At 39.2% G+C, this 16215-nt stretch overlaps 1 protein-coding gene across 1 annotated transcript; it reads right to left on the reverse strand.

Moving 5' to 3' along the window:
- Positions 1–690: 690 nt before the first annotated feature.
- On the reverse strand, positions 691–14456 carry LOC140453407 (uncharacterized). Its single transcript, XM_072548054.1, has 6 exons — positions 14242–14456; positions 8486–8628; positions 7466–7578; positions 4685–4899; positions 3107–3187; positions 691–2033 (listed from the first exon to the last, which is right to left on the reverse strand). The coding sequence occupies exons 1-6, from the start codon at positions 14346–14348 to the stop codon at positions 1220–1222; spliced, it is 1473 nt and encodes a 490-aa protein (XP_072404155.1). The 5' UTR covers positions 14349–14456; the 3' UTR covers positions 691–1219.
- Between the last annotated feature and the right edge of the window lie 1759 nt (positions 14457–16215).

Genomic DNA, 16215 nt, shown 5'->3' on the forward strand with positions numbered 1-16215 from the left:
GCATGGAACTGTCACCCAATTTCAGGAAGGTTATAAAATGTATTAAATTCATTTCAGGATTATTAGACTGATTCCAGGAATAGATAAATTGTCTTACAAGGAACAGTCAATCAGGGTAGGCTTGTATCTGTTAGAATCAGAAATGACGACTGAAACAGAACAGAGATAGATATAGAAACGGCAGTTTAACTTTACAAAAGACCAAGAAGTATGGGTCATTGATTAAAAATTAGGGTTCAACAAGTTAAAGAAAGTTCAGGTGTCATTTTCTCTAATGGTTGAGTCTTTGGAATTCCACTGTCTTTTCAGGAAGGAAGAATTTTTGAGAAAATGTTTCAGGCAGCTGTAGATAGATATTTGTTAACTAAAGGGTTTAAAGGTTCATTGGAGGAGACAGAAACATGGCTGAGCTTACAATCAATCAATCATACTGAATGGTAGTGCAGGCTCAAAAGGGCAGAATGGTCTACTCATGATTCATAGGTTCATCACCTCAAGATGTTTTTGTTTGGATCCACTAAACTATAACAGACAAGATTTTAAGTTTAAACAAAATACTGTGTGCTTATTTTGATGCCCTCAAATTGTATATGGTTGCCAATCGCCTTTCAAGTTTAAGCAGTTTATCTACAGTTATTGATTTTCTTGTAGCTACGTTTCCTGAATACAATGAATAAATCAAGGCAACAATGGATTCCAGGCAGACATTTATTTTCATTATATTGAACCAAACAAAAACAAAAGCAACACACGTTAGCCAGCTGAAAAAAATTTTTAAAAAGCAGAAACTTGGGCAAAGAGCTGTATATTTTTTCTCCCAATGGAGGAAAAAAAAACTCTACATTCTGATTACACTATATTGGCAAAATTTTACAATTTGCTATGTGTTTTGGCTATGAAGTCCACAACATTGGAAACAGAATTTTTAAAAAGTGATCAATACAGATGAATATAACTTTTTAAGACTTCATTATACATGTGAAAAAGTAATCAGCTGCGATGGGCACCATTACTCTGAATACAGCATACCTACCTAAGAGTCCTCCTGACAGTACAGGCCCACCGTTAAAGTTTAATTTAGCACTAAATACATCTTTTCTATTACGAAAAATGTACAGCATACCATAGCTATTGTTTTTAATATCTGTGGTACAGCTAACAATAGACCTGCCAGAAAAAAAATGTTAACGTTTTCATAGAAAATGTAGAGGGGGGAAATTTAGGACTTTGAGCGTGACCTGGACCTGGAACGAGACACGGATCTTGACACAGACCGAGAAGGGGAACACGACTTTGAACGTGATTCAGCTTTGGTGATCGATTTGGACCTGGAACGAGATTTCGATCTGGACTTTGACCTAGAACGAGATGCAGGACTTGGTTTTGTCTGTTCATTAGAGTCGGATTCCCCATCCATTTCTCCATATTCACCCTTAATTTCTTTCTCATTATCTGTTTCCATAGCCTCTTCCTCTTTTTCCTTTGATTCTGACCTTGACCTAGATTGTTCCTTGTCGTCACCTTTTCTCTTCCTGCTCTTACTGGCACTTTTACTCTTGCTTTCACGTTTGCTACGCTTTTTATTCTTCTCACTTTTGCTCCGACTCCTGCTCCGACTCCTGCTTTCGCTTCTGCTCCTCTTCCTGCCTTTCCTTTTCTCCTTGCTTGTGCTTCGACTTCTACTTTTACTCTTCTCTTTGCTCCTGCTTCTACTTTTACTCTTACTCTTATCCTTCTCTTTGCTTCTACTTCTACTAACACTGTTTTCTCCTTCTTTACTCTTACTCCGACTTCTACTGTTCTCTTTACTAAGACTCCTCTCTTTTTCCCCATTTTCATTTCTGTTCTCAGTTTTTACTTCGTTGTCATCTTTCATCTTTTCAACACTTCTACTCCTACTTTTCCCCTCACTTCCACTCCTACTAGCTCGGATTTTCTTCTCTTTACTTCTGCTCCTGCTCTTGTTTTTGTTCTTGCTCACACTGCGACTTTTGCTTCTGCTTCCACTTTTACTCCTGGAATGGGTGCCAGACCTGAAAAATAATTGGAAATATTAAACACTGAAGGGGTGGTCAAAACAAGTTACACATTAAGTTAATCTATACAACTAGATACGAGATATGATTTATCTGCCCCAGCAGCATTATTTCCTGAAAAGATTTAGTCAATAAAATGTATATTCCTGTACCTTGGTATCTGTGCAGCATTCCTAATCAGGTTGTTCATGTGATTTATATTATGTTGCTGCGCCAAACTGACAAGAGCTTTCAGCAAGAATGTAAACTAAAACTGACATTCAGTATTTCATAGACACATGGCAAATATATGCAAATTGCTTCAGCTTGAAAAGTGTGGTGCTGAAAAAGCACAGCCAGTCAGGTAGCATCCAAGGAGCATTTTCGGGAGGCGGTGTAGTCCAGGTAGCTGTGGGAGTCAGTGGGTTTGAAGTAGATGACGGTGTTGAGTAGGTCACCAGAAATGGAGATGAAGAGGTCCAGGAAGAGGAGAGAGGTGTTCAAAATGGTCCAGGTGAATTTGAAATGCACACTCTGCAAACACTAATCTGCAGCTTACAAACAGTGACTACACAGCTGAACAGTATGGGGACTGACCCAATGACCTTGACATTATTCGCATCACACTCTTAACCATCGTGCTCCTTGGATGCTGCCAGACTGACTGTGCTTTTCCAGCACCACACATTTTGACTCTGATTGCCAGCATCTGCAACCCTCACTTTCTTCTATACCATTTCAGCTCCCCTATCTTATACCAGATTTCTTCTATTGACAAAACTGCTTTACTCATCACTCTCACATCTAGGATTTTCCACACTTGCAAGGAAGTTACATTCTCAACACAAAAACAACTTAAGCCTTAGCTGTTGAGATGATCTAAAATTACTAGATACAATTCTTACATTTTTCATTTGCACTTTTGCAGAAAATTTGCACCCCTCAGTTAACTTTGACCAGATACATTTTCTTTCATGTCAAATTAATATACAAGATTCATCTCACGATCTCAAAGTAAAGGCAATAAGAGCATGAAATTCTAGGCCAATGTTTTGTGTACATGAAAAAGTGAATTGATACTACATACACACCTAGATTGAGACTGACTGCTCTCACTATGGCTCCGACTCTTATTATGAGAACGGGAACGATTTCTGCTTGGAGAACGAGACCTAGTTGATGTTATAAAAATGAGAGAAAAAAAAAATCAAATTCAGTTCTATATTTTTAAACACAGCACCTTTAATGTCGTAACATTTCTCAAGATGCCTTCTCAGGAAAAGAAAACTGACACTAAGCCAAACAAGATAAAACTGGAAGACCTTAGAAGAGGTGATCTTATAAGAGTGTTGAACTTTATGGAAGGCTTTGAAGGAGTCTGCAGACAAATGAGAAAGAATTCTAAAACTTATTGCCAAGTTAATAGGAAGATAAAAGGTAATCAAGGGAAGGACTAGGTGTGCTGAAACTACAACATTCCACATTTGGAGTTCTAAACAACTTAATTATGTAGCATCTTCAATGTAGAAAAACTTTATAATCACTTCACAGGAATACAATCAGATAAAAATGGACATCAAGCCAATAGAAGAGATTATATATAAGATATTTGATCAAAGAGGGATATTTTAAAAGGCTTAGGGAGGGAAATCTAGATTTTAGGTCCAAAAACAATAAGATATGACCTCCAACGTTAGGAGAAAATGAAAAGGGCATGCAAAAATAGTAAAAATGTTAGCTGAATACAGGATAGTTTACAGGCTGAAGGTTACCGATGAGTTAGATGAAAGCCTTCTGATAGAGCCTACTGGAACTTTAAAATTGAAGTGTTTAATCGAGAAGTCAATGTAAATTAGCGAACACAGATGCATTAACAGGATTTGATGCAAACTAGGAAGGATATGGGCAGAATTTGAATGAGTTCAGATTTATGGAGAGTAGAAGGAAAATGGGAGGTCAACCAAAAGGGAGGTGCAGTGGCTCAGAGGTTAGCACTGTTGCCTCACATCACCAGGGACCAGATTGGATTCCACCCGTGGCGACAGTCTGTTTGGAGTTTGCATACTCTCCCAGTGTCTGCATGGGTCTCCTTCTGGTGCTCTGGCTTTCTTTTTCACACAGTCCAAAGATGTGCAGGTTAAGTGGATGGGCAATTTTAAATTGTCCATAGTATCCAGGCTAGGTGGATAAGCCGTGGGAAATGCATGGTTAGAAGGATAGGGTGAGCGGAATGAAATGCTGTTGAGGATCGATGTTAACTTGATAGGCCGAATGACATGCTCATTACAGTGTGACATGGTTAAATTTTGTAGATAATAAATGGTTTGAGCATATCAAATTTGTTTGTAGCAATGATATAGATTTAACCACATATGATGACCTTGTATTGCTAACACTAGCAATACAAGAATCAAGGCTTAATAAAAATGAACTGTGGCCTACCTGATTGCCATAAACAATACCCTGTCCTCCTCACTGATGTGAGAACACACAACGTGTCTTACCCAAATTTGTTTTTTTGGTAAAAATACAAGTAAATATCATTCAAAAATAATTTTAAGTGGGAGGTTTTAATTCTTTAAATATTTAAATTTTAAATAATAAACTTCTGTAAATTTTGAAAAACCTTCCTATTGACATCCAACATCAAGTTTAAAATTAACAAATACCTTGAACGACTGCGGCTCCTAGAATATGAGCGTCGTCGCCGTGACGAAGGCCTGTCTTCAACCAATCTGATCTTTCTGCCATTAACTTCTGTGCCATCCAGTTTTTCAAGTGCTCTTTTCATGTCAGAATAGGATTTAAATTCAATGACACCTTCATTCTTTCTTCCTTTATGTGCATCTGCATATGTAACTTCACCTGCTTGACGCATATAATCCTACAAAATTACAGTACGATTTCATTTTCTTTTATTTTACATTCAACATTAATACAGATTTAAAACTTAACAATGCAGCTGAATATATTATCGGTAATTATTCAAATTTTAGAATTACAAGTCAGCGACATAAAAATATTAAACTGGTATATTGCACTTATGAATCACTCAACTAAACCAAGCTCATTCACATAATAGCCTCATAATTTAAGCAAACTTCTATAAAGAATTTTTTAAATGCCAAGATCCATGAAACAGGATGTGAACATGTAGTAGCTTCACATTAGTGGTTTGATTGAGAAGTCTAATCCAATGCAACTTGCAACATAAATATTGATCGCAATTATATTTCAAGATTTAAAATGCTCTTCAGGAATTTGAATGAAGCTCTCCAAAGCTTAGAATAAAGCTGCAATTGTCTGTCTCTCTTGGTTGAAGCTTTAAGAAACTGGTGAAGTTTTCAAATGTCAGTATCTTGACTACTTTGCAAATCCTGTGAAGCTGGACTGTGATCACTTTCCAATTACTTGGAACCAGCCTGATTTTCAATGAACTGCAGAAAATCTTCTACTAGCCCAAGGCTGCTGTTAGGGTTACCCAAGACAGTGGCACAAAACAGCCACTGGTCTCGTTCCTATTAGAAGGATATTGGGAAACCTGAAAAGGGTTCAGTAAAGATTTACAAGGATTTTGCCAGGGTTGGAGGATTTGAGCTACAGGGAGAGGCGGAATAAACTCGGGCTGTTTTTCTCTGGAGTGTTGGAGGCTGAGACCTGACATTATAGAGGTTTATAAAATCATGAGAGAGGCATGGATAGGACAAATAGACATGGTCTTTTCTCGGGGGGTGGGAAAGAGAAAAAAGAGTCCAGCTAGAGGGCATTGGTTTAGGATGAGGGGATGATAAAAAAGGGACCTAACGGGCAACATTTTCACACAAGAGTGATGCATGCATGGAATGAGCTGCCAGAGGAAGTGGAAACTGGTACAGTTACAGCATTTAAAAGGCATCTGGATAGGTGCGTGAATAGGAAGTGTTTAGGGAGATATGGGTGAAATACTAGCAAATGGGTCTAGATAAAGTTAGGAGATATGGTTGAGTTGGGCAGAAAGTCTTTCCATGATATACATCTCTAGGACCAATGTGCAATTGGTTAAAATTTTAATTGCAGGCCATAAAAATTAGTTTTTATACTTCAAATTTCTCACTAAAAACAAGAAAGTAATCATTGTTTGACCAGATTAACTGATCAGCAATCCTGATACTCTGTCACATTGTTGAGTATATGATTTTGCTGGCTGCCTTCTGCCTTCCAGTATCAGCCATTATCTCACCTAAAACCAATGACCAATACTATAAATATCAGAAAACACTGTTTATGACCATGTTCAATATTTTAAAATGGTAAAATTCTATACATCCATCATTAAACCTGCTTCTAAACTTCAACCTTACATACTATTCCAGTGGTTCTTATGCAGGCACTTTACCTTCAGAAATGAAATCCACCTGATGTTCCACTGTCTACTTTTATGGCACCATCACCACAAGGATTGCAGTGGTTCAAGAAGGCAGCCAATCATCACCACCTCAAGGCAACTAGGAATGGGCAATAAATGAGGTCTTGCCATCATCACCAACATCCCAAGAACAAGTAAAAATATTTTCGGGTACTACAATTTCCATTTTTGCTACCATTTCAGTTTCCTTACATCCAGAGTAATTTTCACGTTAGTGTTACATTATTCACATTTATTAAGCCTTTCAAACACTCAGCCGTTTCTCATCTATAGGCCCAGAAAGTATATTACAAATTTATGTTTAGATACAAGGTCATAGGCCAATATTTTGATCATTGGACGGTGCTTATAGTCAGGCATTTGCTCAAAAATACTCTTGTGAAACAAATTATTGAAACATGTACCGGTGTAGTCAGTGTTAGAAACAATCTTTTAAAAGTTAATTATTCCATTTCTTTAAAAGTAATTTATTTTAGTTGGGGTATGTGTTCAGGTAACTTATCCTTTAAATCTTCTAATGAGAGACTGCATGACAAGTTGGGTCATCACAGTGGAATCTGACAGTTCACACCTGATTTCCACTCAGGTGCACTTTTTAACAGAGGTCAGGAGGGCGAATTTGGATGATTAGTCCCTCTCTAGTCCAACTGCACTCATGTTAACCGTGTTATCCACATATTGATGTCACTGCGGAATCAGATAATGCAACAGTGATCAAACAACTGTAAATATACAGCCTACATGGCTGAACTACACACACTATATACAGAGCAAGTAATTTGTTCATTTAGATTTTTGGGCACCCAGAACAAGTCTTGCTAAAAACTGGAAAGATTTAAGAAAAAAAGTAAATGAAACTAAATATTGTGGTGTACAAGCAATCTAGTTACCTACAGCTAGACTTCATTTCAGAATATTTCCTTGCATTGTCCCAGTCACACTGGAGGTTTTGCAAACATCCTCCCTCCCCTCCCTAAAATGAAAGCAGCCTTCATAACAATTACTTTCTCACAAGCGCTTCAGTCACGAGAGGTATGTAACAAACCTTTAAATCTTGCCAGCTGCATCGACTAGATAAATTTTCCACAATAAGTCTATATTCTGTACGAGTTGGAGGTCCATATCTGTCTCTTCCAGATCTTCTATAACCATAACCACCTTTAAAGGTGACAGGTAAATACAACAGTAACAATTTAGATACTGCACATACATTGATTTTGACTTCCCACTAAAAAAGTTCACACTGAAGAAACTATAAACACATCTCAATATTAACATTTCCAGCAATTTAAACTAGACTATCATTCCACTACAATATAAAAATTAGCATTATGTTGCACTTTCATTACTTCACAGATCAATACTGAATGAGAATTAAACATAAATAATTACTTTTATAGATACTCTTAATAGAATCAGAACAATTTACACAAGCATGCATAATATATTACATGAAAATGATAATGATTTGATAAAATAACCAAACCACTAAACCAATTACCATCTATACTTACGGTGAAAAATGGTTTTCAGAATATCTGACATGAAAAAGATTTCAGGCACCTATTTTCAGTTTTATCACATCTGCCTCTAACCCTTGGGGTCCTCACCACCCAGGTCTAATGGCAAGAGTAGCAGTCGTCACATGGCTTCCTTAAGGTCAGCCAAAGGTCAATGGTCTTAGGTCTTAGAGCCACTCATGGAAAGGTAACCCAAGGCCAGCATATGGAACAGGCAGTCATCTTAGCCTCAAAGGACTCTTTTAATTAAAACATTGAGGTCTTTGTTAAGACTATGGTATCAACAATCACAATGAAAACATCGATTCAATTATAATTTTAAATGACTTACTATAATAACTTGAGCAAAAATTGACAAATAATGAACATTAAATATATGCGAATGTTAAATATAATTCAAAAAACAATTTAACATGCAAGTATTTAAAGTTATTCTATATGTAAATTGTTTCTAGCTATTCGATATGAACAATTTAGATTTTGTTTGACTTAATTGATTTACAGTTAAAAATTCCAACTATGACTAATAAAATGAAAATGCTTACTGCGCTGAGAGGTATAACCACCATCCCTGCGAGGGCCTCTCGCATGTTCAACGATTACTCGTTCCCCGCAAAGCTCTTTACCATTCAGCTCGTAAACAGCATCATCTGCATCTCGAGGATCATCAAATTCAACAAACCCATATCTACAAGGAAAAAGCAAAGAAATTTAAAATATTCCACATCACAGTGATAGTAGCAACAGCTTTTGGAGATGAAGTGTACACAAAGCACCTGCACAAACAGCCCAAATACACTACAATGGTTAGTAACACACACAGTAAATGATAGCAAATGAAAAAGTTAAGTATTTTCGTTTGACCCAAGGTCTTGCAAAAACCTAACCCAGCCACACAAGTCTTGAAATTATATCAACATAATAGGAACAGACGTAGGTGATATTGTCCATTCAATACAACCATGAACAATCAAAGACTTGTGACTTTTAGCCATCTAATGTTATAATGCTTATATGCCATTTATGATTTCAGATTACCAATCTCTACCCCAAATATACTTAAAGACCAAGCTTCCACAAGCCTCTATGATACTAGCATATGACAACTTGGCTCACATGGTCAGAAATTATGTTTAGCTGGAGTTACCCATTGGAATTAAATAACTTATATTTTTACTAACACTGCAGAAAAAAAGATTTCTAATAATTTTTTTTGCAGATGACATAACTCTAAAGACCAGGCTTTCTGGGTCAATAGTTTCTTTTTCATGTATCAATGTAGCTTGCAGATTGAATTCTATTTCCTTTTGGGCAAACAAACTTTGTTTGTCATGATGCACTACAAACATTTCATAATAACCCAACACAATAATAACACATGAAACTTCTTCTGTAACAGTTGCATATTTTAACTAGCAAAGTCACTATGTAGAGCAGTAGGGAAGAGACTAAGGAATAGAAGGCAGACTGTATAGTCAGAGATGTACAGCATAGAAACCGACCCATCGGTCCAAACTGCCCATGTAGGCCGGATACCCTAACCTAATATATCCCCATCTGTCAGCACTTGGCCCATATCTCTCTATACCCTTCCTTTTCATATACCCATCAAGATGCCTCTTAAAATGCTGCAATTGTACCAGCCTTCACCACTTCCTCTGGCAGCTCATTCCATTCATGCAGAGGATAATGCATGTAAAAGTTGCCCCTTAGGTCTCTTTTATATCTTTCCCCTCTCACCCTAAACCTAAGCCCTTTGGTTCTGGACTCCCTCACCCCAGGAAAAAGATCTTGGCTATTTATCCACACCCCTCGGATTTTGTAAACCTCTATAAGGTCACCCCTCAGCCCCTGACAGTCCAGGTGCCGGCCTCTCCCTATAGCTCAAATCTTCCAACCCTGGCAACATCCTTGTAAGTCTTTTCTGAATTCTTTCAAGTTTCACAACATCCTTCCGTTGGGAATAATTTCTCTTACTGGAGAGAAGCATACATAGTACTGTTTTGGAGGGGGGGGGGGGGGGGTGGGGTTTGGTGCAAAGATCATTAGTTTATCATATGAACTTACCTAGACATAGCTACTGAGCCGCCTTCAGTGGTATAAGCAAACTGTTTTTTCAATTTTTGAATCAAAAATTAGTAATACAGTAAATAACAAGGATAGTTGTACACTTTAGAAGGACAGAGTGATAAAATGACAATCGCAATATATTGACAGATTATGTACTGAATGCATGGAACTCCAGCTTAATTTCTCTGGAAAATCACCACTTTTGGATTCAAAGGATAGAATAAAGTACGTATTAAAATTGAAACCATTAAAGGCAATAACTATTGGGTGGTTCAAAAGAATGAGGGACTGTAAAAACTAGGATTGTACTCCATGGAATTTAGAGGGAGGATTAGTCTTCAAGACATTAAGAGGACCGAACGGGGAGGCGTTGGTGTAGTGTTAAAGGTATGAATCTGGAACATAAAGCTAATCAGACTAATAGTTCCATGAAACTATCAATTGCCATAAAAACCCATCTGATTCACCCATGTCCTTTATGAATGTAAAACTGTCACCCTTACTTGATTTGACCTATATCTGACTCCAGACCAAACAGCAATTTGTCTGGCCCATAACTACTCTACAATGGCTGAGGCTACTAGGGATGGACTACAAATGGTATTGCCAGTGATGTCCACATTCCATGACAGAATAAATGATATAGGTTAGATACAACCATACACTGGCGAATCTAGATCAAGGGGATGCAGTCTAAAAGTTGAGCCAGATTTTTCAGGTAAAGAATTAGAAATAAACACAGATATTGCTGAAGAGAACTGAAGAATGCTCACTGGACCTGAAACATTACTGCGCTTTCTCTCCAGAGATGCTAAGTTTCTCCAACAATTTCTGTTTTTCTTGCAGATTTCCAGCATTCTTAGTTTGTGTTTTTTTTGTTGATGAAACTAGGAATCACTGCTACAGAGATAAACGATTGCCAGAGTGTGGAGCTATCTGCTCCAAATGGAAATTGTAATTACAAATCAATAGCAAATTCAAAAATCACAGCATGATTGATACATTTTTGTTGGACAAAAAGCTGGGTCACAGATCAGCCATGATCTGATTGTATGGGTGAACACTCTTGCGGAGCAACTGCTCGGCTTCTGCATTTCGAATCCAGATTAGTACACAATGACATTTTGGTCGCAGAGACGTGCAAGGACAGTATAATATAAAACATTTTGAAATGGGTAAGAGACAGGGAAGAGAGAAATAGGGAGGAGAAAGAGAAAACAGGAGTCCAAAAGCAGACAGGCCTGAAAATGAATATTTTTGAATCTGAATACAAGTTCAAAAATAGGCCATCGAGTCTGTTCATATACAACATGGTGCTCAGTGACTTAAACCATTAAAAGGTTGGCATGCAAAGTTCATAAAACATTTAAATGTATCACAAATGTGATTTTTTTTTAAAAAAAGGCTCTCAAGTTTTATTGATCCCAGACATTTCAAAATTCTGTATATCAGAATAAAAGATTCCAATATTTAGAACTTTAACAGGCTGAAATGTTGCTGAACTTACAATTTTAAAATTCTAATCCTTGTTTCCATGATATCTTCCCTTTCTCATCACTAATCCCAGGCCTACAAGTCTCCATGATCAGTGTTTCTCCAAATCTGGTTTGTTTTAATCACTTTAAAAATGGCTGTACCTTTGTACCTAGATTCATCTAAAGCCTTGTCACGCTTCCCTCCTTAAAAATACCCCAGAGACTTAGATATTTTGAGCGCTAATACCTTAAGTTATTTGGTGTCAATTTTCTTGGAATATTTCACCATAGCAAAAGTACTACAAATAAAACTTAAATTTCTGGGATCAACTCCTCAGTAAAAGCTATTTTAACTATATTTCCTCGTTAAAATTAAAATACGACAAAACAAAACCTATTGAAAATCTAATGTAATCTATTTAAAAGATGTCAATATCCAGATTTTAAAAAGGCAGTGGCTTTTTCATTTTGCCAGTAGTCACATTCATTGCTATTTAATGTCTTTTTACTGTACTGCCATTACTGTAAAGAATACAGAAAGAAGCTGGGAGGAAACAAGGTGACAATTAGCGCTTATGATTAAATATTTTGATACAGAATGCAAAACACAATCTGAAACCCAAGTTCCTCATCTATGAAAAGATGGATGAGGGCTTTGTTTCATAGTTGACCTGTGCATCAGGGGATTTGTATTTAATAAAGCAGCCCAAAGCTTTTTTAACTGGTCATGAACTCCTAGAGCACCTGGTGGGAAAATAATATTGATACTTGGTTGCATATAATTCAGGCAAGAGGAAAACTTTACAGCTACAAAAAGAAAATCAATCTCAGTCTAACCAGATCACAGCAATCTGACTTTTAAAGGATCTACAGCATATACATGCACTATCACCTTACAAAAGGCAAATTATACAGCCATAAAAGTTACCAATGCACAAAGCATTAATCAGACAAGTAGGAAGTTTAAACTCCTGGTACGCTGGGGTCACTAGCTCTAGTGTTTAGCAAATATCAAGCTGTTTATCTGAATTTAGCATAATCAAAATTTGCAATGAAATTTAAGAAAAGCAATCTTGCCATAAAACAAATTAGTTGCTCTCAGATAAACAGGCAATTAATTTTTACAAATAACTTGCATGTTATAATCAGTAGTTATTTCAGGATTTTGCTCAAATTAGTGGTAGACCTTTCACATCTGAGACAGGGAAATTGGGCCTTGAATTCATTTGAAAAATATTACCTTCAACATAGTAGCACTCTCAAATCAGCACCAGAGTGGCAGTCTCTAAAACCAGAGATTACCAAGTCGTTGAAAAAAGCACCCCTGGTACCAGCCTAACAACAAGCCGAACCCACTTTTTCCAATTGGTGAGGAGAGAGCAAGCTATAGTAAAACACTGAAGATTAGATTCTTGGAATTGTTGGTTCTTCAACAAGCAGTTAGGCCTAAGCTTCTGGGGGCAGCACAGTGGCTCAGTGGTTAGCACTGCAGCCTCATAGTGCCTGGGATCCAAGTTCGATTCCAGCCATGGGCAGCTGTATGTGAGAGTTTGCACATTCTCCCAGTGTCTGCGTGGGTTTCCTTCGGGGGCTCTGGTTTCCACCCATAGTCCAAGGATGTGCTGGTCAGGTGGATTGGCCATGATAAATTGCCCGTAGGGTTAGGTGCATGAGTCAGAGGGAAATGGGTCTGGGTGGGTTACTCGGGTTGGCAGCACGGTGGCACAGTGGTTAGCACTGCTGCCTCACAGCACCAGAGACCCGGGTTCAATTCCAGCCTCGGGTGACTGTCTGTGTGGAGTTTGAACGTTCTCCCCATGTCTGCGTGGAGTTTGAACGTTCTCCCCATGTCTGCGTGGGTTTCCTCTGGGTGCTCCAGTTTCCTCCCACAGTCCAAAGATGTGCAGGTCAGGTGAATTGGTCGTGCTAAATTGCCCGTAGTGTTAGGTTAGGGGTATGGGTGGGTTGCGCTTCGGTGGGGCGGTGTGGACTGGTTAGGCCAAAGGGCCTGTTTCCACACTGCAGGGAATCTAATCTAGTCCTTATGATTTAGGCAAATGGACAGTTAATATCACTGAACTATGACTAAGTACAAACTTTTTGAAGTGGACCAGAGACCAGCTGATTCCCCTGGGTGGAGAGTCCAGAAATAAGGAACTACAAGCTGAAATTTAGGAGACTAGAAAAATCTTCACACAGTGGAGATGTTTATCTAGTAGTTACCATAATATTACCAGAGAGATCAGTTCGAAATGGTAACCTCAGTCAATAAAAGATTCTAACCAACAGTACTGGCGTTACTTGTGCATTACAAACCAGCCAGAGCTGGACGGAATATCTTCCCTAAAACCACAGGTCATAACCGAATACATTCTGACAGAAACGGGAGAAAAAGAGACAGTAAATGCCCCACGTGCAAGAGTCACAGCACCCGGGGCGCGCACATGCAAGGAGATACGCGCGCGTGCACATCAACGGCGCTCACGGAGGGGGGAGGGGCGGCACAGGCTTTGTCGCACATGACGCATCCCCCAGTCCCAACAAAGACAGAGAAACAAAATCAAAGAAGCCCGATTTCCCGCAGTAACCCCCAATGCCAAGTGGAAGGAAAAAAGGGGAAGCGGGTTTTTCTCTCTTTGGGTGGTTAGGTAGAATTTGAAACACAGGGCCCGGGCTTTGCATCTTGGCCAAAGGCCTGAGGGGCGTTCGCCGAACGGGCGCCATTTTAATCGCTGGTGTCCGACTACCCGACTCACCCGTTCTTAATGTCCACCTCCAAGATTTTACCGTAACCCTTGAAGAACCGCTCCACATCCCGCTCCCGAGCCTGATAACTGAGACGGCCGATGTAAACCCGCGGCATCTCTCTTTCTCCTTACTTGTCTCGTTTTGTCTAACACACGCGCGCGCTCCTTGCCGCGCTTTCACAAAGTCACCGTTGATCAGGCTCCCTAACGTCGCGCGTCATCACGCCTCTGACGTAAACACGGCGACCTACGTCCAGTCCTTCACACACTTTATCTGCGTCAATGGAGCATGTATGTCTTTGTGTGTCTATGTATCTATCTCTCTTACCTTTTTCGATGTCCCAAATAACATGTATTAAGACAATTTGGGGTGTACATTGGGCAGGGAGAGCATGGTTCTGTATCCACTCTGGTCACACGACATCTCAAGAGTACTTAACAATTTGACAACCTGCTTCCAATTAAACCTGCTTTGGAGATGCCAGTGTTGGACTGGAGTGGACAAATTAAAAACCACACAACACCAAGTTATAGTCCAACAGGTTTAATTGGAAGGTCTAGTTTTCAGAGCGCTGCTCCTTCATCAGGTTGTTGTGGAGTATAAGATCATGCTCACAGAATTTAGAGCAAAAGTAGATACATGCTCTACTATACCACATGGAGATGAGATGTGATACTGTAAACACTCTTAGATTAAATCTTTTATAATGGGATATGCTAGTTTCTGTCCCTTGATATGTAAATCCCAGATCTTCTTTTAACTTTCATTCTCAAGATAGCTCAGGTTTGTAAACAATAGGTGTGAAATCTGCTATGTCAGACTGACAAACCCTCTGTACAGGTTCACTGAGTTTTATATGGATTCATGCAGTTTTTGAGCAAACTAAATTGTAATTCTGCAAAAACAAATGCACCCCATAAGTTTATATGTGTGCACATGTAGGAGCGATAGATTGAGTGCATGTGTTAGTGAGTATGTGTGTATGTGTGAGAGAGTGCATGTGCCAGTGTGAGTGCAGGGTGTGTGTGTGTGTGCAGGTGAGAGAGTGAGGGTCTATGTGTGTGTGTATATCGTGCAGTGGGGTCACCTGTAATGTGACATGAACCCAAGGTTCCCAGGGGTACCGAACTTTGCTATCAGCTTCTGCTCAGCCACTTGGCGTTGTTGTTTGTCCCAAAGTTCGCCTTGGAGGATGGTCACCTGAAGGTCCAAGGTTGAATATCCTGGACCACTGTGGTGTTTCCCGACGGGGAGGGAACACTCCTGCCCGGTGATTGTTGTGTGATGTTCATTCATCCATTGTCATAGCATCTGCTCAGTCTTGTCAATGTATCATGCCTCAGGGCATCCTTGCCTGCAGTGTATGTGATAGACCACATTAGCTGAGTCACATGTGCACTCGCCATGTACATGGTGGAAAGTGTCCCCATGTGTCGATACTCTGATGTGTCTTTCAGCACCAGCTGTGGCAGGGTTGTACAGTGTTGTTGTTCTGAAGGCTAGACAGTTTGCTACGAATCATAATCTGTTTAAGGTTTGGTGGTTGTTTAAAGGAAAGATGTGGAGGCATGGGGAAAGTTTTGGCGAGGTGCTCATCCTCATCGATAATGTGTTGAAGGCTGCGAAGAACATGGCATAGTTGTTCAGCTTCCAGGAAGTACTGGACAATGAAGGGTACCCTGTCAGTTGCAGCCCATGTCTGTCTCCTGAGGGCACCATTATGATTTCTCGCTGTGGCACGTTGGAACTGGCAGTCGATGAATTGAACATCATACTCTGCTGTTATGAGGGCATCCTTGAGCGCTCTCAAGTTGCTCCGAGAGCTTGTCCATAGGGGACGGCTGTTTTAATATGTTTCAGGTGGAAGATAGAGAAGTGCAGCATTGTGAGGTTTTCCCTGGATTTTCAGTACAGTACAGTGAGGTGCTGAGGTGCCATCCTTGATGGAGATGCATGTGTCCAGAAATGAGACAGATATTAAA

Source organism: Chiloscyllium punctatum, chromosome 27 (genome assembly GCF_047496795.1).
Source record: "Chiloscyllium punctatum isolate Juve2018m chromosome 27, sChiPun1.3, whole genome shotgun sequence".
NCBI lineage: Eukaryota > Metazoa > Chordata > Chondrichthyes > Orectolobiformes > Hemiscylliidae > Chiloscyllium > Chiloscyllium punctatum.